The following is a 22,770-nucleotide window of genomic DNA, read 5'->3' as shown; positions in this document are numbered from 1 at the left end:
ACTTCCAAACAACCACTTCCGAGAGCCTCCAGTTTAAATGAACACATAAATGTTCAGGCTCATCAATGTTTTGATGAATAGTCTTGCAGGATAAGGAAGTGAAATCACTGAATTTTCTACGGTAAATCTATAAAACACATTGGAGTTCAGACCTTTTCAAAGGTAACTAATGGAGGGGAACACACACTATGGGGATTTTTTTTAATAGAAAAAGATGGGCATTTTTCTAACACTCTGCTTTTTCCCTCATATATTATAAAATTCAGTACCATAGAATTCATTTATGTCAGGAGTAATATTTGAGAAAACTATTCATGGCTTACCATGATTATGAGTATTATTATTTATTTAATCATAGTTTTTAAAGCTAATATTATCATTGAATTCATTAAAAATTGCCATTAAAAATACTTTTTATCTTGGGGCAGCTGGGTGGCTCAATCAGTTAAGTATCTGACTTTGGCTCAGGTCATGACCTCACGGTCGGTGAGTCTGAGGTCCGCGTCCGGCTCTGTGCTGACAGGTGGGAGCCTGGAGCCTGCTTCAGATACTGCGTGTCCCTCTCTCTCTGCCCCTCCCCTGTTCGTGTTCTCTCTCTCGCTCAAAAATAAATAAACGTTAAAAAAAATACTTTTTACCTTTGGTACTGAGATTATCCTTCAAGTATATCTCTTGAATTTTAACACAAAATTATAATTATGTAAAATACCGATCTGCTTGAGGTCATCTTTACCTCCCAAACTCTTTGAACTGCTATGAATTTAATTTCAGAGGAGAGGTGCTCTTCTGTATTGGTAAGAGCAACAAGCGATAACAATGATTTTTCCCAGCTATTTTTAAAATATGGTAGGTGAGCCTGGGAGAGCTGGAGCTTCAACACAAGCACTAAAAAATATCACATGGCAAAAGTCTTCCTCCATCCTCCACACAGAGTCAGATGGCAGAGGAACACAGACTCCGCAGACAGACTCTCCCATGGACCTAACAGGGCTTCTTTCTCTTAAATCTGCATGATTAAGAACAAGTTTCTTCTGGGGGGAACGAAACATATTATTCAACATAAGTTGTGGCAAGCAGCATGGGGTAGTCACATTACACAAGACGGCTGTTTGAAGGCCCCATGTCGTTCAAATACTCTTCTTCATCAAAGAAGACAAGCATTTCTGCTTGACCAGCTGAAGGGTGTTACAACAGCTTAACTCCAAGTTATGGTCCGCTTGGCCCAACACCATGACATTATGCTATTCATGATGATTTCAAAATTTGTTCATTATTTCAGATTTTTTACGTAAAGTGAGGGATCATAAATACTTTATTTCTTTTTTATTATTTTTTTAATGTTTATTTGAGAGAGAGATAGAGAGAGAGAGAGAGAGAGACAGAGCATGAGTAGGGGAGGGGCAGACAGAGACAGAGAGAGAGAGAGGGAGACACAGAATCTGAAACAGGCCCCAGGCTCTGAGCTCTTAACACAGAGCCCGATGCGCCACTCAAACTCAGGAACAGTGAGATCATGACCTGAGCTGAAGTCAGACACTCAACCGACTGAGCCACCCAGGCACCCCCATAAATACTTTATAATACGCTATGGCTATTTTAAATTTCCATAAAAATGCAATCACACATTGGCTTACAGGTTAAGAAATTGTTTCTTAGATATAAATATTAGAGAAGTTCTAATTATTTAAGGCACAGAATGTATTGAGTTCTGACGGCTAAACACCTTCAGGAACCCACCTGTTATTCAACCTTTACCATTTAAGAACCTACTTTTTGTAGGTAGATCACGTTGTAAACAGTTGGCTTAGGAAACTATTGTTAAGATATAAAAATGGGTATTCTTCAGAAAGTTTCTTTTTTTTTGTCCCAATAAGCAACTACTTGATAGAAGGGGAGAAGTGCTAAATAAGAAACATCTGCATATATTTAAATATTACATCCAACGCTGCAACACCTTGGGCACTCTGTCCATATTATAATATCTATCATCTATAAACAATTTCAATAACTTAGCTCTATAATGGAATCAGTCTGTAGAAAGCATATATGAAAAATAGGAGGAAAATGCTCATGTATTCAAAACCATATGCCCAAAAAGTTATTTGAACACCTATGTAAGCTGAAGGAAGTATAAGATAATTTTCATTGTGAGAAACAGAGATAGAGAACACTGATGTATGGTTACTCAACACTGTTAGTGTGTTTCATTTCTCATGTTTCTATGAAATGAACATTCCTTTTCCAGGCAGGGATAAAGCATCAACATGGGTGATTTAAATGCTCTCTATGCTCATCACAGCAGAATTAAAATCGGTGAGCATCTCCTGGCAGCACATTGGTGTGTACTGTAGTGGTGGGACCATGGGTGCCAGACTCGTTGGGCTCAACTGCTTCCAGGATGGGTGACCCCAGAGAAGTCATGTGACCTCCTCCTCCTCCTCAGTGTCCTGTTTTAAAAATGGGTGGGGTAAATGTGCCTACCTTTGGGGGTTGTAATGATTAAAAACTGTAAAGAATTGAACACATGTCAGGTACATGGTAAGAATTCAAACGTTGGCTGTTAACTTTTCTTGCCAGAAAGAAGTGAAAAGAGCAGTGAGGGCATCAAATTCAAGCCATTTGGCAGCAGGTGTGGGTGGGAAGAAAGACGATCATAATCTCGGTGACTCTGAAAAGGACAGTCTTTCAGGTCTGTATGTACTTTATCATTTCTCTGTGTGGACCACAATAAGGGACAGCGGAAGCTTGGACCATGCTGCATTCACATGGGTAGAAACTGGAAACATCTGTAATTCATTAAGTTGCTTTTCTTTAAAGGAAATAATCCCTGTGAGGGTGTAGCAAACAACCTAAATTCTGTACACTCAGAAGATACAGAACTGGGGCAGGTAACCATTTAGTCAAACTGGTTCCTAAGAAAAAGAAAGGAAGGTGAAATAAAATTCAATGCAAAAAATTTCACCACTAGCCTTTCCATTCCTTACCCATTTGAAACACTTAAAGAAGTAGACTTCTCCTACGTAGGAGATCAATCACTGGATTCTACTCCTGAAATCATTACTGTACTATATGCCAACTAACTTGGATGTAAATTAAAACAAATTAAAAATAAATAAATAAATAAGACGTGGGCTTCCTCACACTTTCCACAAGCAAATTAGAGAAGTTATGAAAGAGACCACAGGCCTTTGCCTTGAGGAACAGTTAGGTACTGAGAATGGTTAGTAGTGGTAATAGATATCGAGAGCACACTGGGTGTGCATCAGGCCTGTGCTTCACAGAATCCCTCAAAACTATTCTCTTCCTTACTTTATAAGTGGAAAAAAACAAACAAAACAACAACAGACACACACAGAAGCTGAGCCAGCAAAAGCAACTTTCCACAATTACACAACTAGCAGGTGGTAGGGGTAGGATTTAAACTCAAACTATCTGCCTCCAGAGCTCATTCACTCATTCCTGTAATCAACAGGTGCTGAACATCGGTGGAGCGGTGGGGATGCCCGGTGGAGAATGGACTGCGGGTTAAGACCCCTTCAGCACTCCACACACAGAGTCCTGCTAGGTTGGGTGTGAACATTTATAATTATATTCAATTACTTACACAATTAAAGCGACTCTACAGTTGGCTGCTGTAATAAAATGGCATTTATATGTTAGCAAAGAATATTTCTAAAGTAAAAATCCTGTTGCTGGAATCCTGTTGGCAGACTAGACATCAATCAGGAGATACTGGCTTGGGGCCTATTTAATCGTGCACCGTTTCCTGCTAACTCCCCGTCTCACTTCTACAGTTTGCTGGACAACCACCTGGAGACCAAGTCACATGGGGGCTTTGGCTGCCACTGTATTTCTGGGGAGCACTTATGGCTCCCCAGTCCTCCTGGCTCTAACCCATGGCCACGGGCAGCCAGCTACTGATATCTAGTTCTGACATATGTAGAAATACAATTAGACCTGCCCCTGCTCAAAACCAGCCTTGCCCTGGTAGAAGAGCAAAGCACAAATTAAAATCTGGAAAGAACAATAAGTAGACTATACAAGCAGCACCAGACTACAAAAACTTGGCACCATCAGAGGCCAAGTAACTGAGATGAAATATTCCACAAGAATGTGAGGTCCTGAGGGGGGCGCTCTGATGCTGAGTGGGAGTGCAGCCACATGGAGGTAAATTCATGATGGATTTGTAAAGCTTTCATTGGAACAGAAGTCGTCAGCAAACTCTCCAACTTAGTGTCCAGGGAGTATGTAAAGCTGTCTTTAAAATTCTTCAGTTAATCTCACATAAAGGGCACTATCACTGCAAATATTCATTTTAAATGCCAATTGTAAGTTATTCTCCAGCTTTCAAATTCAGTTTTAATGAGGATGGTGGGTGGAGAAAAAAGAGAAACATTTTCATAAAGTTATCTTGCCACAGACATGAGATATGCTTTCTATTCTTCTTGCTTTTTTTGCCTGAGAACTATATTCTAAGGACAGAAGACAAGCAAAAGAAAAAGTAGGGCAAACATCCTAACAATTCCAGGTTTTATATTTGGGAAGGTAATGAACCACTGGACTAATTCAACTATTTACTCACACAAGGGAGCTGAAGGCAGCCCTTAGTCTACCCACTGGCAGCCAGTAAAATAAACTCTAGCTCTCTTGTATTTCCATCGGGTACACGTGGACTTCAGGTATCCAGTGTATGTTAGCGTAGCCCATATTTGAGATACAATGTAGCAAATATAATCATGGATAGGAAATTATGGTGTTAGAAAGGAGAGCTTGGGATCCATGGATCTGACATGCAGCTGGGTGAGAAGAGAAATGACATCCAAATTTACCTGACAGTTGGGCAGTCTTGCCTCCCGGCTAGTTGTGAGCACTGTGGCGGTACGGAGGCAGCAGGCTGCTGACAATCTACAAGAAACTGATAAATTAGACATGTATACAAAGAGATGACGGAGCATCGTGTTAGTAACAGTAACTAAAGCAGTTGCCTGAGAGATTTAGTGAGGAATGTGCATTCTCATTGAAACATCTGGATTAAGCTTTGTTCCCCCCTGAATGATGCCAATAGAAAAGACAAGATGTTTTTCTTATTTAAATACAGTATTAAAAAATTAGTGACACAATTAGTCTCACAATTAATCTCACAATTAGTGAGATTTCTCAAGTACTTTTGAACATATGTGGCCATTCATATTTGGTATCTGGACACATCTAAAAATAAGGGACCTATTAATATAATGAAAGATCTTCAAGTTCTGAACTTGATGGTAGTTGCATGTTTTGCACCTAGGTCTGCTTTTCCAAAATGGGATACATTCAGATAACTGCCTTTATTGTCAGAACACATGGGCATATTGTCAATCCCATAGGTACATTGAGAAAAGCATGCAATACAATATTTTCCATAATTAAGAAGATATCAGAGAAAGAGTCATCTTTACAGTTTTCTGATAATGTTATTAATCAAAAGCAAGAACTGCTAGCCGAAATATTAGAATGTTCATTACAAAAGCTAATTGTTAGTAACTTGGACTGATAGAGAAAGATAGCATGAATGGGGGAATCACTTTTGTTATATTTTTGCCATTTTAAAGTCACATAATATTACTCACACTAGGTTGGCAAAATGCTAGCTAGTGAAACTCCATGTGTTAGCTGATCAGTTATGTTAATCATCTACTCCCACCGTGTACTGGGTGTTCTAAAATAATCAAAGAATAGTCTGTTTATTAGCACCAGACTGACTGTCACCTGAGAAGTTAGTTAGACATGCATGTGTCATATTTCTGCAAAAAGATTTTGCAAAAAAGGCAAAATTAGAGTTAGACTTGAAAATTCAATTATTCTCAAATAATTGCAGCATGTCCTTTTGCTAACTGCTTAGACCATGGATTTGCTTAGCAAACCTCTTTCCTTATACGTTATAAAGATAATATTTAAGCCAAATTATAAAATCATGATTTATAGTCTTGAATTATTGAGGCTTCACTGAAATTTCCATTTACAGGCTTGTGTCTAAGTATCACTTGTTCTAAAGCCAGTATGTTCTCAATACAGCAAAACCTGCTTATATAATTCCAGAATACCAAAATTTGTGAAAACTGCTGATGCTTTTGCTTACAACATTGAAACCACACTAAAGCTGTCTGTGATGCTAAGTAGACAGGCCTGATTTGAGTTCATTCAAGGGAACATCATTACTGAAGGGAGCCTTTCACAGGTGGTCTTTGTTGCAGAGTAGCTTATTAATTATTGCTTACTAATAAGAATGAGATCTGATTCTCACTGAGTAGCTTGTGTTCAGATTATCATAGTTAGTAAAAGTCTTTCAAATGTAACAAATATTTCCATTTTCTCCACTTTGGAGAATTATTTTTTCTTTCCTTTAACTTTGTCTTCTCATTTTGCAGCTTGATTAACTCAATGATTCCCTTTTGTAGAAACTCAGAGTCTTAAAGGATGAATTCCTTCATGCTCCTTTTATCTTTTCCAACAGCTTTCTGATCTAAGTGATAATTTAGGGATGTCTTGGGCTAATTCAGATAATGATTTTGATACGATCAGCAGTTTTGTTTAAGTTAACCAGGAGAATGCTGCCCTCCTATGGTGTATTTGGGTAAATACAATGGATGGAAATGAAAGTGAACACTGGGAAAACCACTCTGGAATTTGGCCCTATGTCTTCCATTTCCAGGGAGGTAAAGCTCTTCTTTTAAAAAATTTTGGCCTCTGTGGAATGACAAGCCTTAGAATTAATTTGAGCGTTTACACGGTCTAAATTTTTTCCTATTTCTCCCTTACAATAGAAATATTTTTTGCTAAGGTAGTTACAAATTATTATTCATTCAAAATATGCTCTGTGATAAAATTTAGCAAGCAGATGAGCAGGACCACAGTGTATTCCCTTAATGAATTGTTTAATAAGTGGTGGATATTCCTTACACTTGTAGTATCAGTTTTTTCTACTTTAGTAGCAACCTCACCTCTGGGCTCATTATCATTACTACTTTGCACTTGTTATTTATAAGTACTTAGCAAGTGTTGTCCTTAAAGGTTAAAAAGTAAATTCCACAAATAATATGGTGATAGATGGAAAAATAAAATTTGAAAAACAGCCATATTGCTCTGACTTGCCTTCTAAAACTTTCTTCTCAGGACACCTGGGTGGTTGAGTCGGTTGAGCGTCTGACTTCAGCTCAGGTCATGATCTCATGGCTCATGGGTTCGAGCCCCGCATTGGGCTCTGTGCTGACAGCTCAGAACCTAGAGCCTGCTTCCGATTCTGCCTCCGTCTCTCTCTGCCCCTCCCCCTCCCCCACTTGTGCACTCTTTCTCTCTCTTTCTCAAATATAAATAAGCATTAAAAAAAATTTTTTTAAACTCTCTTATTGGGTTGACAGCCTTCCAGTTACATATACATCTAGCCCAGCTGAACAGTGGGATGTGTACTAGCATGTACTTTCTAAAATGAAGTGGGTGGGTTGGGGATTGGGAAAATCCCTTTACTTTTGAGGGCATAAAAGATGACAATTATGTGACTCACGCAGGATATATTAAAGTACTCCAGGAGTCACTACTGTCACCTGAGTTCATCACAACCATTCAACAATCAAGTTACTAAACTCTGAGTATGTGTTCAAATCTGTTAGGCATTGGGGACAAAAGGAAAACAGAGAAGATATGGTCCCTGGCCCATTGGGTAAAACAAGCATATTCAACCAGCAATTACAGTAAGTGTCATGATGCCGGTGGTGATGGTGATGGTGATGATGATGATGGTGATGATGATAACCACCCAGCACTTATTCATTGCTTACCATGTGCCAGGCACCGGGTAGGCACCTAACATGCATGCTCTCCTGTAATCCTGTTTTATTAATCACAGTTGATGGATGAGGAAAGGAGGACTTAGGTTAAGTAACTAGCCAAAGTCCACCAAGAGGTGGAGCTGGATTTGAATCCAGGATTGTATAAGCCAAAGGCTGAATTGCATTTGCACACAAATCAGTGCATTGCTTTCCAGGATAGGAAAATGTAGGAATCTCAGAGCAGAAATACTTAACTGAGTCTAAATGGTCAGAAAATGCTTCCTGGAGGTTGTAACATCTAGGCTGATGCCTAAAATGATGAGTTAGCCAAAGCACTTCTTAGCAACTATAAATGGTTTATGGTGTCTACTAATAGTAATAAAATCTTTTATCACAAAATTAAAATATTTGAAATGTTCAGAACTGAACTAGATAACACTGTATGTTCATAAGGTCACAGGCCTGAGACACGTCATAGCATATTCAAGAGATTGTTAGTACCTCAAGGGCAGATGAATAAGGGATATTATAGCTTAAAGCATTGACAGATCTATACTGGTATACACATAAAGACTACCCTTGTATGACATTCCTCCATAAACAAAGCCGACTAGAAAGGAAGTTAAAAAAAAAAAAGGAAGGAGAAAGAAGAAAGGAAATTATTCGCTGAATCAACATGATGCAATTTCTCTTAGGAACTTTATATTAGTTATCTGTTTTAAGTCTTAGCAACACTCTGGAGGTATTATTTTCACTATTCCTGCCATAAGAAAATAAGTATTTTTGATATATGGGAACGGTATCAGAATCTCATATACCCTGAGGCTATTTTTTTCCTTTAACATTTTTCATGCACTAGCAACAAATACAGAACTGACATCATAGTAGGTGTTCCACAAACATTCACTGATTAAATTAATACACGATCACCATATATATTAACTTGCTCACCGTCACACAGGTAGAAAGTGGCAGAGCAAGTATTTAAAACAGGCAGACTTTTCTGATGCTGAGGCCTATTTTCTACTCACGACTGATTGTTTCTCAAATTGACACTAGCTACCTCTAGAAAATATCGGGGTCATAGAGTCAAAGAAACATAAATAAGAACTTCACCAGGGACACCTGGATGGCTCAGTCGGTTAAGTGGCCGACTTTGGCTCAGGTCCTGGTCTCTTGGTTTGTGAGTTCGAGCCCCTTGTTAGGTTCTGTGCTGACAGCTTGGAGCCTGGAGCCTGCTTCAGATCCTGTGTCTCCTTCTCTCTCTGCCCCTCCCTCACTCATGCTTTCTCTCTCCCCCTCTCTCTCTCTCCCTCTCTCTCTCTCTCCCTCTGTCTCTCAAAAATAAATTCACATTAAAAAAAAAGTTAAAAAAATAAGAACTTCACCAGATAGTTGACAAAGTAATTTGAAGGCAACCAATTCCCTCAAAACACAAAGCAAGATCAAGGGTGCAAGAATGGAGATAATATGCAATTTCTGTAAATTAACGATTAGGGAGAGAAAGTCTGGTTATAGGGTTTTCCTCTCTGGCTTCTATTACTTTTAAACTTCCTAATGCAACTTAGAAATATGAACAAATTTTTTAAAAAGTCAATGCCTTAGAAGGTCCCATGAGCCTCCTGGTGGCTGTTTGGGGAGGGAGGGAGAGCCTCTGTGTTTTGGCTCCACACTGGGCTCAGCAGGCAGTGGTGAGAGGGTGAGGACCCTGCAGCTGCAGGGACAGCTTCCTTGGTGCCAGATGCTCTGCGGGAAGCCTAGCAGCAGCTCTTTGTGGCAAATGGTCCCCTACAGAGTGGCCAGCCTTCCCCACCCCTGGGGTTCCAGACCTGAGAACTGATGCATCCCTATCGTTTCATGAGCTCTTATTTTCCATACCGCATCTCCTTCCCTTATGACCACAGACTCCGCCAGGTGCTACACATCTTCCTATGAAAATTCCCTGTCCCCTGAGGTTTCCTCGGGCCAAATAATGCAAATTCCTCTTCACAGGACCCAATTTTGACTTCCCTCACTCGCCTCCTTGCTCTCTGACCATGTTCCAGTTTATGCAACAATCTTCTAAAAGTGAGGTATTCAGAAAGGAAATCCTGTGGGATAAGATGTGATTGGCGGGGTGGGCTGGCAGTCTTGCCTCATTTGAGATACCCTGATTCTATTCAAAGAGCAGAAGCCTGCATGGATTTTTTTTTTTTTTTTCCGGCAGATGTGTCACACTGTTTCATATGAGCTCACTTTGCCTACAGAGGGTGCCATCCAGTTATGCTTCCTCCAACTTGTACTTGGGGTGTCTGGAATCCCAATGCGATATTTCATGTGCTTTTTAAAAAAGTTTTATTTAAGTGAGTTCTACATAGGGCTTGAATTCATGACCCTGAGATGAATCAGTTGCACGCTCCTCCGACTGAGCCGGCCAAGTGCCCTTCACATACTTTTAATTTTATGTTTATCTCCAGTACGTCTCACCTTTTTCTACCTGATGCATCTTTTAGATCCTATTCTGTCATCTAGTATAGTAACGTCCTCTCCCTGTTATTTCTCCCTCAAATTAGAAAATGTGATAATCATGACCTTGATATCTTCATCTTTATCCAAGATTAGTAACCAATAATGGGGTCAGGCTAAGTAGAGACCTTATGTCATGAATACCAATCTATGAATTTGGGCCCTTTGAAGATGTCTTTCAACCAGTTACGGACCTAAACAATTACATCATCTAGAATTTTTCTATCCTAAAAAACATTATAAAATACCTGGTCAGTTGTTTGCCAAAATTCAGGTATATTATATTACCACTCTTCCTGATCTTACAAGATAGAGAATGAAAATAAGTCTAGCATAAGTCATTCTTGATGAACTCATGCTGGCTGTTAGTGATCCCTATTCTATACTGAGCATATGAAACCCATCAGCTTCCAGAAATTTCCCTAGAATCAGCCTCAAGGTTGTTGGTCTACAGATCAGAGAAATATCTTTCTTTTCCATTATATAAAAATTCTATTTCCACATTTCTTTCTCTGACTCATCTAGGAACTCACCTTCTCACTTCCATATTCTCCCTGAGCACATTTTCCTCATCTTTCATAAGACCATGATATTTTTAGCATCTTTCCTCTGACAAGAAAAGTGGGAAGGAATAGTATGTGTGCTTTCCTTTTTTTTCCCCTTCTCATTTACAAATGGCAACTCACATACTTCAAAAATGGCAGGGAAAATGAAAATCATGATACAAATGCAAACATGCCTCTTGGTGAGACAGTTAATCACTTTGTCTACTTGATGTACTATTTCCAAGACTGTTAAAGAAAGATGGGCTCAGTAATTAAATTTACCCACTTAAACAACTGCTGTCATAAATAATGATATTACTGTTATTTTCAAATGGATATCACTTTGGAACAAAAATCTTACCTACTTGGAGTAAATGGTCAATATTCATTAAGGACCTTTCAATGAGGACAGATGATTAACAGTAGAAAAAAAATGTTTAACGATGAAAGTTATTAAACAGAAGGTCAACAGAGATAGTTACAGATTGTCCTAAAATAGCTCCTTAGTTAATGATCAAAACATAGAGACATCCTCTTTTGTGCCCTTATGAGAGATGAAAGGATATCCCTCGTTCTTCTTTCCGCACACCTGGCCATATGCTTCCAAACTAGTCACTAATTGGGATTTGGGCCATGACAGAAAAGGAAGAGTAGGCAGAAGGAATGCAGAAGGAAGAGGAAAGGATGAGAAATAATGGTAACATGGAACATTCAGTAAGTACTGTGTATTTGCAGACATTAGGCTAAGCATTTTGCATGCAACAGTTCTTTAATCCCTAAAAAAACTTAAAAGAGATTGGATTTATTTTTATTTTGCAAACAAGAAACTGAGGCCTAGGGAGGTTAAGGAGTTTGTGCATGGGTACCTTCCATAAGATTTTTATAGTGAACAAAAGCTTTTTTGGGCTCACAAAACTCAGTTGAGTTTGGTTGTCATGATCCTCATTTTAGATATCAGGACGCTGAGGATCAGAAAGGTTCAAGTGATGTTCTTTGCACCCTTGCAGAGGGAAGCACAGTGAGAACAGAAGCCCAGTGGAATGCCACATGGATCTGTAATGGACTAAATTTTGTCACCCCAAATTCATATGTTGGAAGCCCTACCACTACCTCAGAATGTAACTACTGTATATTTGGAAACAGGATCTTTAAAGAGGTCATTAAGTGAAAATGCTGCTGTGTTAGGGTCAGCTCTAATCCAATCTGATTGATGGCGTTATGAAGAGAAGGGATTGGGAGACAGAGAACACAGAGACACCAGGGATGGGCTCACACAGGCCATGTGAAGAGAAGGTGGCCATCTACATGCCAGGGGGAGAGGCCTCCAGAGAAACAAATCCTGCCCAACCTTGATCTTGGCCTTCTAGCTTCCAGAACGATGAATAAATAAATGTATATTGTGTAAGCCCCTCAGTCTATGGTCTTTTGTTATGGTAGCCCTAGCAAACTAATATGGAGCCTCTGTAGTTGCTCCAAAGTGGAAGCAGTTAGCACCCCTACTCTTCTCTCTTTGTCACCAGTACTTCTCTAGTCTAAGTAAACTGAGAACTTAAACTTTTCCAAACTCTAAACAGTCTAAGAGTTGGGACAAATAAATAAGGTTTAATTCAAGGAAACTCAGGGAAAAAGACATATACAAAAGGCCAGAAGCACAAATTCTAAATGAACATCTGTACTCGAATTTCTGCAGACTTTCTTCTTAGCAAAAAAGCATTTTAAATGCCAAAGTGGTCAAATCAGTGGTATTGGCGAAAACTAAACCGATGACAGAATATGATATCTGAGTATTTTCTAGAATACAAGTTTCTAGAAAAATTGCATAATTATTAAAGAAAAGCCTCCCAAACACAGGAATTCTGGATATTTGCAGATAACAGCACAAAGATGCTCCTCATGATTAGTTACTGTCATACTTATGCCTACAGCCAGGTCTTAAGTGAGGGCTTTACACAACAATCCTTGGGGATGGATAATGGGTAAATCATGATAATTTTCTTCCATCTGCCAATGATATTCTGCAGCAATTCTGTGGTCTCCTTGCCTTCCTCTTCATTCTCCATTCTCTCTCCCTTGTGCTCCTCAACTTTCCTCCATTTCAGCATGAGATTTAAAGTCCATCAGAGAGACCTTTGTGGTTAGATCCTACTCCACCAAACAGTAGCTGAGGGACACCGAAGAAGTGACTTAACTGTTCTGAGCCTCAGTTTCTCTGTTAAGTGAGGACATTAAATACAACTTTGCAGACCAGGTGAGAGAATGTCTGTGAAAGCATATAGCCCAGGTCTATGGACAGGAATTGTCATTGATTACACATGAGGAACACCATGGGGAGAAGTCAAGGTGACCTTGAGGTTTTCAGCTTGAAGTAACTAAGTAAATGCCTTTGACAACAGTAAAATTTAAAAAGCCAAGATAGACCATATGATGAAATCATCTTGACAATGATTCTTTTGGGTTTTTTTCTTTTTTTTTTTTTTTTTGCCCCTATCATTACATTCATCTGAAATGCTCTTCTCTTGGACCATTCAGAAATAACAAGTTTTGTTTTTATTCCTGACCACCCAGGGGGAAGCATTTGCTTCCCCTAAACTCCTTTTGTATACAGCTTTGACCACTGCTGTCCTTGAAGTATGTCTAATCTCCTTGGTCACTCTACGTGGTTCAGAGAGAGAGAACCCTGTCTTATCATTCTTATAATTCTTCGTTTCCCCACAATAGTTTGCTTGGGGATGCATGTGGTGAAAAAATCCTTGTTAATATACTGATTTCATCTTCCCTAAAGGATTCTTGGATTTGTTTATTAGTACTTCATTAATGCATTGTCTGATGGATCCACTTGAAGAGGGGAGAGTTTATAATTAGGCATTCCTGTCATCATCTTTCTAATGAAAGAAGTAAGAAGGAGGAAATACTATCTGATAGAGGTTTTAGAGCTAATTTAGTGATACTGGGTGATTAATTATTGTCCTTTGATAATTGTAAAGCTTGGATGTATAAATCTTGAAAATAATTTTTAAGTGCCATTATTTAAAGTGTGCCAAATAACATCAATACTAAATTATTCCTCACTAAATCTACAAAATGATTAATAGTGTGTTAGTGAATTAACAGAAAAGTTCATGGAAAGAAGCATCAAAATACATTCTCCTAATAGTAACGGCTTGAACGCTTAAATAGTCCTATGGATGCCTATACACATAAACTGAAAAAAACAGACATACAGAATATTTAGGAAAAAAAAAAGAAATATTTAAAGTAGAAACATTATATAAAGAAAAATAATAAGGAGAGCATGAAATAGAAACATTGACATAAATATAAACAGTAATTAAGAAAAGTTGAAATATTTGTAAAAGTCTAATGATGAACTTAAAGGTACATTGACACTAATAAAAATGGATAGCTGTGAATCAACTTTTAGCATTTTATAATCAAACACATAGAGTTGGCTATCTCATCCCTGTTTGCTAAACATACAACATATCCTGTTAATACATTAGTTTCTTTGAAAGTATCCACCGATAGGACAATAGCCTTATTTCTGACTACTCAGGAGTGTAATCTGCTAATTCATGTCACCAGACACTTCAGCCTTATCTTTCCATCAGTGTTTAACACAGCAAATTCCATGACATGTTTATACCCTTGATAGAAACAATCATTGTTCATTAAAATTTTCCAGAGAACAGTAAAGACAGAATTGTTGAAATACATAGAAAAAATTCAATATAGACAATGCAAACATATGACCCGATAACATCTTTAAACTGGCTCCACCTTCATACAAATGACAACTGCATATAGTTTATCACATTTTGGTGACAAGCATTAAAATTGTCTTCAATGATGTAGAATCAGAGCATGACTTGCGAAGAAGAGGGAGCATCTTTAGACCTTTCAGTCATCATAGATTAAACAAAAACTTTCACCCAGCTTTCCATCTGCTGTCCTCATGGATATCATATAACTAGCTGATAAAACAAAGCAATATTCACAATCTGTTTTTTATTTCAAACCTTGCGAAAGAGAAATATAAAAATGCCCTGCAGTATAGTCAGCCTTCTGCTCCTGAACAATGTATAATGAAACCATGAACACATGTGTAATCAACTCCTACGGTGGGAAGGACAGAAGATAAAGGAGGGGAGGGGGATGAAATACAGTGGCACCAAGAGGTAAAAGTACATTTTGCTACGAGATTCTTACACCAATTAGACACCTTTTGGAAAACAGCCTTTTGTTCAGAAATGACCTTCCCAAGGACAATGTTAGCTGGCAGAGTTAACTCAAGGTGGTATGATGGGTCTGTTCTCATTCAGCAAAGTGAATAATAGCACGTAGCAGATGAAGACCAGCTATACCTTTGAAATGTCAAATTAATTCATCACCAAAAAGACACAAGAGAGAAATAAGTTAAACAAACTACCACCGAAAACCCACCAAAAAGGTCAATTTTAAAAATATATCCCGAGAAGAAAAATATATGAGACACCACTCAGTGAAATGTGTTTGATTTTCTTATTTAATGTTTTTTCATCATAAAAAAATCAACACTAGAAAATATTCTGAGAGGTTCAGGGCATCCTCTTCTGTAAAGCGATGGATCTGAAAATTATAGATGTTCACCAATGTCAGTTGTTTCTTGGCTTTTTTTCACTTTTCTTAGAAAAGAAGAAATACTGATGTAATCCATATTTTGGGGGGGAAACAATTCAGAAACCCCCAAACTAAACCAAGTGTTACAAAATGCACTATGTCCTCACAAGCAAATTAAATCCTAAGTATAACTCGGTTAAAGGAAAAGCAGTATCTTTAAATATTAAATATTTTTAAAATCCAGGTTTACAGAAGGTGCTTATTCATTTATCAAAGAATAAGGATTTACAATGACAAGCTTCCTAATGTAAAAGTATTTGACTTATGGAAACTTGTTTGAAGCAAAGCTACTCAAGAATAAATCTATTAAAGAAAATGAGGTTCACCTACAGGTTTATAGCCAACTTACCTCTTTTTGCTTTTGATGTCAAGTAGTGCATAAAAAGAGAAAAAAAATGTATGTTTAACTGATTCTGTGTCATTACATAACGGCTTATTCCATAAATACCTACTCAGAGTAAGCAACTAATCTATACTTGTTTTTTTTTAAGGACATATGAATGGAGGCGGAGCCGTGACTGTGGGCTGCCAGAAACCGGTGTGCAAGGTAAGCTAAACAGCATCCTCCCTGTGACATCTGTGCCAGTCTTGGGTGCCATTTGACCAGAGTACCAGGGATGGTACTCCCTCCTACTCTAAACTTGTAATTTCAGATCTTACCATCTAAGCTGATCATCGATTGATTCTATTTGGAGTCAGACATACCCTTATGTGTGATGAAGAATTGGAAGGCAAGGCCCAGTTTGGAGCAAAAAACAGGCTAGATGAACAGCATCAGAGCAGCAAAAAAGTACTTCACGTGAGGAAAGTTTATCCCTTCAACTAAAAAAAGCAACAATTTCATATCCACTAAAAGTAGGTTTAGCTAAAATGACAGTCCTGTTTCTAAACCAGTATCCTGCAAAATAAACACACACATTTTCATACAAATCAATGCAAATATTTGAAATTAGAGTTGTTTCCTTTAACTATTTTAAGAGTAACAATCTGATCAGTCCGTTTCTTGAGAACCTTCACTGACTAATGCCATTACCTGAGCAGTCCCCCTGAAGGAGATCTGATTTATGGTCTGGACACATGAAAGTGACATAACCTATACACCAAAAAAGAAAAAGGAAATCTCCAGAGTCCAGTAATGAGCAAAACGGAAATGAACTTGGCTTTTACATGTACAGTTCCTAAAAACTTTGGATTTGTGATGTGGAGAGCATATTAATGACTGTTTCTTTTTGGCTGAGAGGTGACAATTAAAGGACCATAAAATTAAGAGTTATATGACATCTTTATGACTTTACTTTTTTTTAGAGTAAACAAGAGAAAGGAATAAAGTCAACTGTTTTGTGTTTTTCCTTTTTCCTCTCATACCTTTCAAGCACAATACACTGAGGAAACTGCCAAGAAAACCAAAGAAGCATCAATAGATGGTGGAAGAGAGGGGTGTGTAGAAGAAGGGACATACTGTTGCACAAAAGGAAAGCCAGGGTGGCTGGATGCTCCATTGTCATGTAATGATACCACCCACGGTCAATCTTTTCTGGTCGGTGAGCTGTACAAGTTTAATTACTAGGTCACTGTAAGTAGTCTGGGTGCAAGTGCTATGGAACTACCTTTTCACTACTTCATTTCAAGCAAGTGTAGTCTTCCCATGAGCATTACATCTACCCATTATTTGCACCATGCTCCCAGCAGAATTCAGGCTGCCCCTTCAGACGCTGACCAACTTGCCCAGAGCTCAGGAGAGCCACTGAAGCCAGTGTGAGCACGTGGAAAGGTCTGTTCCCCAGCTATTTATTAATGCCTCCAGAGAGTTTGGTGATGGGCACCAAAGAAACATATCTGAATTAAATCAGTGGCCTCCATATCATGTGTAATAATCTAGGTATGCTTTTAGAAATTGAGTCCCATCAGTTTTGGGAAGGAAATCAAAGCATTAGCACACTGCAAGAATTCAGTGTGGGACACTGCTCTTTTCTGCCTTGTACAGTCAGTTCATAACACATAGACATTTCAGACTGTCAAACAAAAAAAGGTTGTTCTGTTTATTAAGATAATGGGAATATTCCTTTTTATTGTTGGAAAGTGTACTACTTGTACTGAAATATTTTAATGTTTTTACTTGCAAGTCTATTTAGAAACATGGTTGTACACAAGCTCCAGTCCCGATCATGAAGGGAATAATGTGTACTCATAGAATCAGAGTCTCCAGAGTTGGGAGAAGCTCTGTCCATATATCATTATGAATGTAAAGGAGAGTCTACTGTTGTTAACCTCAAGATTGGCTTCACTGGAGACCCAATGTGGCTTTTTCTTATGTTTTCCTTAGAGTTCTTTGTAGATATAAAGCATCCCTTTGAAAGCTGAAGTTTGGATTTAACATCCCGGGAAATGTTTATAATCAGAGGGGTTTTGTTTTAAAATAACAGAGGTTGTTAAGTAGTTGCAGTGAGGGCAAACAGTAGAATACAATAGACTAGTGCCAACAGACAGGATTAAATAGTGGAAGCATAGCAAAGAAGAGGCTGATGGCTATTCTCCCCTGGAATCCAATGAAGGGGAGGTCCCAGCTGCCCAACAAAACAGAATACTAAAACTCTTCTTTTGCATAAGGAGCTTTGGGATATGAAGGCAAGGTGATGCCAGTGCTAGACAGTTGTAGCACCTGCTACCCACAAAGGATACCCAAGATACTAAAGGTTAGGTGCTGTAGGTAACTGACGTCAGGTTGGCAGAATAAAGGCTGTTCCCTGACTTGAGTTGGGAGCATGCACAGGTAGATCATAGAGAACGTGAGCAATTTTTAAATTCAGTATTTGGACTAGTTGGTCCTTTAGTGGCAGAGGCTGGTCAATTCACTGAGTCGGAAGCAGGATCTCTAATCTAGAAACTTATCCTAGAGGTATACCTCTCCTTGATGTTTTCTATCTGCCTATTGATATTTTTTAGTGAGCTAGAAAGTGTCATTTGGGCAGAATCAGAAGAGGAAGGCAGTTATTGCCTGGAATGTCCTGTGTCTTTTGTGTGTCCCAGCCCATCTATGCCCCTCCATTATCCTTCTGAACTTAGCCAGTTTATGGAGGCCTCTATCTTTTTTTTTTCTTTTTTTAATGTTTACTTATTTTTGAGAGAGAGAGAGAGAGAGAGAGAGAGAGAGAGAGAGATGGAATGGGGGAGGGGCAGAGAGACAGAGGGAGACACAGAATCCAAAGCAGGCTCCAGGTTCTGAGTTATCTGCACAGAGCCTGACATGGGGTTCGAACTCACAAATCGCGAGCTCATGACCTAAGCTGAAGTGGAACGCTCAACCGACTGAGCCACCCAGGCGCCCCTGGAGGCCTCCATCTTTAGCACCACATGGCTGGACTCTAGTGGACACAAGTATGACCCTGACCACTTTTGCCCTGAATATGCAATAATTAGGGATATCAAAAAACTATATTTTCTTTCACTTAATGGATATATTGGGAAAGATTTTCATTTTTTCCTTGAAGAATTTAACAAGAAAATTTCAATTTCCGTGGGTTTAAAACTACATACTTATACTAAGATAGTCAACATGGAATAAAAAATATTGTCTAATCTAATATGTACATTCCTGCCACAATGTTGTTTTCCTGTGGATCCCTTCAGTAAATTTTTTATCACTGTTAATTTTGCTTACAATGCTCAGATTTTAAATATGGCATCTTTCAAGAAAATTTAAGCTCTGGATAGTATACCTCACAGAGGAGGGAGTAGGAAACAAAAACAAAAATAAAAATAAATTAAAATCCTCTGGTCGTCAGATGTTCCATTAAATACTGCATTATTTATTGAGTGGCTTTAGTACACACCATGAAATTATTTATTTAGTATTGTCTTTATCTTCTCTGTTATCCTGGACAAAAGGAAAATACAGGAGACCCACCTGGAAAGAGTTTTTTTTTGTGTTTTCAGTCTATATATGGTGTCATTAAATTCTGTCATTTAAAACTAGCAGGATGCATTATAAACATTTTCAATGTACTCCCTACTTAAATAAAATGGACTTTTTACAAGCTTGAATATACAAATTTTAGAAAAATTCAGTTGTGTTATTATTTTAAGAATATTTAAGACATATGGTTTCTTAGGATATACCTAAACAATATGAATTAAATTATAATACTGACAAAGATGCCTAGTAACAAATAAAGGAGAAGTATAAAGAAGAGTATACAAACACTTAATATGTACCTATCTAAAAGAGCATTGCCACCAATCAGGGACAAACAAAGCAGAATAAATCTGCAACAAAAAACATTTGGCCCAATATCTCATTTTTAAATTTATTTAGAGAGGGGGGGGAGGGGCAGAAGAAGAGGCAGAGTGAATTATCAAGCAGGCTCCATGCTTAGCATGGAGCCCAACACGGGGCTCCAAACCCACAACCCTGGGATCATGACTTCAGCTGAAATCAAGAGTTAGATGCTCAACTGACTGAGGCATCCAGGTGTCCCCTAGCATTTCATTTTAAAAGAAAACCTAAATATGTACCATCTTAAGTCTTATTTTAAAATTAGATGTTAGTGAGTAAAACTGAAGTTTCTGTGCAGAAATTATATGTAGTTAAAACTGTTGGTAAGTAAGAAGGCCTAGAACTACACTGTTCAATAAAGTACTACCAGCCAAATCTGGCTATTGAGCACTTGAAATATGGCTAATTCAAACTGCAATGTATTCTAAGTACAAAATATAGGCTGAATTTCAAGGACCAAGAAGAACAGAACATAAGATATCTCACTAATATTTGCTTCTATTGACTGCATGTTGCAATGATAATAATATAGACACATTGTGTTAAATAAAACATATTGCTAAAATTAAGTTCACGTGTTTCTTTTTACTTTTTCTCATATGGCTACTAGATTAAAATTACACATCTAGTTCACACTATCTTACTATTGAATAGCTCTGGTCTAGGAGGTGAAACATCTGATGACTCCCATTTTATTGAATAGCAAGAAATATTTCTATTCTACACATGAAAACATTTTTAAGATTTTGTAAAGGGTTCAAGTATATCTTCCTTCTCCTCATTAACATCTGGTTAAAAATAAACAAAAAGATGAATATTGATATAAAGGAAGCCAAGATATATTAAGTGAAAAAAATAGCATGCATAACAATGTTTGTGGTTGTGCCAATGTTAATACATACATATATAATATATGCTTATGATTATATATGTACGTATTTATAGATATTCTCTTGTACATATAGAGAATGTTTCTGGAAGGACATGAGATGGAGGCTGGGAGAGAGCTACCTTCTATTTTATATTCTTTCGTACATTTTGAACTTTGGACCATCATTATCTATTGAAAATATACTTAAAAACTATTTTAAAAACATATAAAAAGGTGTAAGAGTAAAAAATAAGGAAAGCCTACATATTTATATGCAATCTTTTACTCTGTACTACTTGGATTCATAAACTTTGCCTCTAAAGTGGATATTTTCTTATAATTGCCTTGATTTTTAAGTACCCATATATAAAAACAACCAAATACAGGAACTTCAAGATTTTACATATATATATATATATATATCACATTGTCTGAATTAAAACAAGAGAAGTGAAGACCCCACTTGAAAAGTTCCCAAATACAACTGTTATGCAGGTTTTATTCTATTACCTACATTAAATCACATCTGAAATACACTATTTCTAATCTACACATCAGAAGAACTACATGTATAGATGATAAACCACAATAAAGCCAAATATTTTGAGATACCGTAGAAAATTTGGACTGATTATCAATTATCCACCAAACTGAGGGCCAACTATGTGCCACGAACAGTGCAAGATCTTGAAGAGTAAAAGATCAAGGAACAGGGTTCCTGCCCAAAATCTTATAGATTCATAGAGGAATCTGATTTAAGACACTGTGTCCATGCCACCTGTAGTGAGGCAGAGAGGAAGAGGAAGGCAATTCTATCTAGTGGATACAAGGGATCAGAAAAGTCTTCATAAGTTGTGTACATTTATGTACCCAATGGTAAAACTGGTGTATAGGATACATATAGGTTAAACACTTTGTAAGAGAAAATAAGAAAGGGGAAAAAGCTTAAAATTCTAAGATATTTTTATACGAAACTCGTTATCTAGACAAAAATCAAAACATTCAGCTAAATTAGAGAATACACAGGTATTTCTCTAACCAAACCAAATATAGAGCTATTGGGAAAAATAAGCTACATTGTTCAGTTTTCAATCGGGTATTTTTCAATTTTCAACTGGAATTTAATGAAGAGACACATCTCTCAGATGACATTCTTTTTTTTTCTTCCCTCAGATGGCATTCTTAACATTGCATATTCCAACTCAAGATCATTCATTCTATAGTAAAAGATTTCCTATAAAAATGGAATTGCTCCTTGAAAGAAATACTGAAAAGAAATGTGAGGGTGTCAGACATTTCCACTGTAAAATGAATCATGACTAACCCAGAAAAATAAAAATACTCCTGCAACATACATGATACACTGAAATTTAGAAATCTGAACCAATTTCTAATTGCATATTACATTGGGGCAAGACAGAAACATGTATTTTTCGACATGTGGTTGGTAACTTTCTGAATTGATATTTTTTGTTAAATATTTATTTTTGAGAGATAGAGCGAGTGGGGGAAGGGCAGAGAGAGATGCAGAGAAGAGAATCCCAAGCAGGCTTTGCACTGTCAGTACAGAGCCTGATATGGGGCTCAGACTCACCAACTGTGACATCATGACCTGAACCGAGATCAAGAGTCAGACACTTAACCGACTGAGCCACCCAGGCGCCCCTGGATTGATATTTTTGATTTAACTTCTGTTTTGTCAGATTCAAAGTAAGGGCAACATGGACCAGCATCAGAAAACACCCAAGCTTTCATCTGTAAAGAAGAACTCTATAGAAGCTATGTTAAGAGAAAATACAAGCCCAAAAGATTACAAGTTTCTTTTTTTTTAAATTTTTTAAATGTTTATTTATTTTTGAGAAAGAAAGAGAGAAACAGAGTGTGAGCAGAGGAGGGGCAGAGAGAGAGAGGGACACAGATTCCGAAGCAGGCTGCAGGCTCCCAGCTGTCAGCACAGAGCCCTACTCGGGGCTCAAACTCATGAACTGGGAGATCATGACTGAAAGGGCGGGCCTACGCCGGCCAACTCCATCTTGTTCTGTGTCCTTCACCTTGACCACACCTCCTCCCCTTGAGTAACCCCCCCCTCACCTGCCTAACTCGGACCCTTCCCCA

At 37.9% G+C, this 22,770-nt stretch overlaps 1 protein-coding gene across 5 annotated transcripts in view; it reads right to left on the bottom strand.

Annotated features, from left to right (window-relative positions):
• The window catches only part of BICD1 (BICD cargo adaptor 1), a 245,582-nt gene that overhangs the window by 1,152 nt on the left and 221,660 nt on the right, over positions 1-22,770 (bottom strand). For 3 of the 5 annotated variants that reach the window (XM_042946222.1, XM_042946228.1, XM_042946227.1), the window contains one exon: positions 4,830-4,915. The exons of 1 other annotated variant lie outside the window; for it this stretch is intronic. In XM_042946222.1, coding sequence (XP_042802156.1) covers positions 4,830-4,915 — 86 coding nt within the window. Of the gene's footprint in view, positions 1-4,829; positions 4,916-15,860; positions 15,870-22,770 lie in introns of all 5 variants that reach the window. One more of the 5 variants, XM_042946229.1, reaches the window with a different exon arrangement.

This window comes from Panthera leo, chromosome B4, assembly GCF_018350215.1.
Source record: "Panthera leo isolate Ple1 chromosome B4, P.leo_Ple1_pat1.1, whole genome shotgun sequence".
Taxonomy (NCBI): Eukaryota; Metazoa; Chordata; class Mammalia; order Carnivora; family Felidae; genus Panthera; species Panthera leo.
The sequence above is the reverse complement of the archived record's forward strand: the minus strand, read 5'-3'. Positions and strand labels throughout refer to the sequence as shown.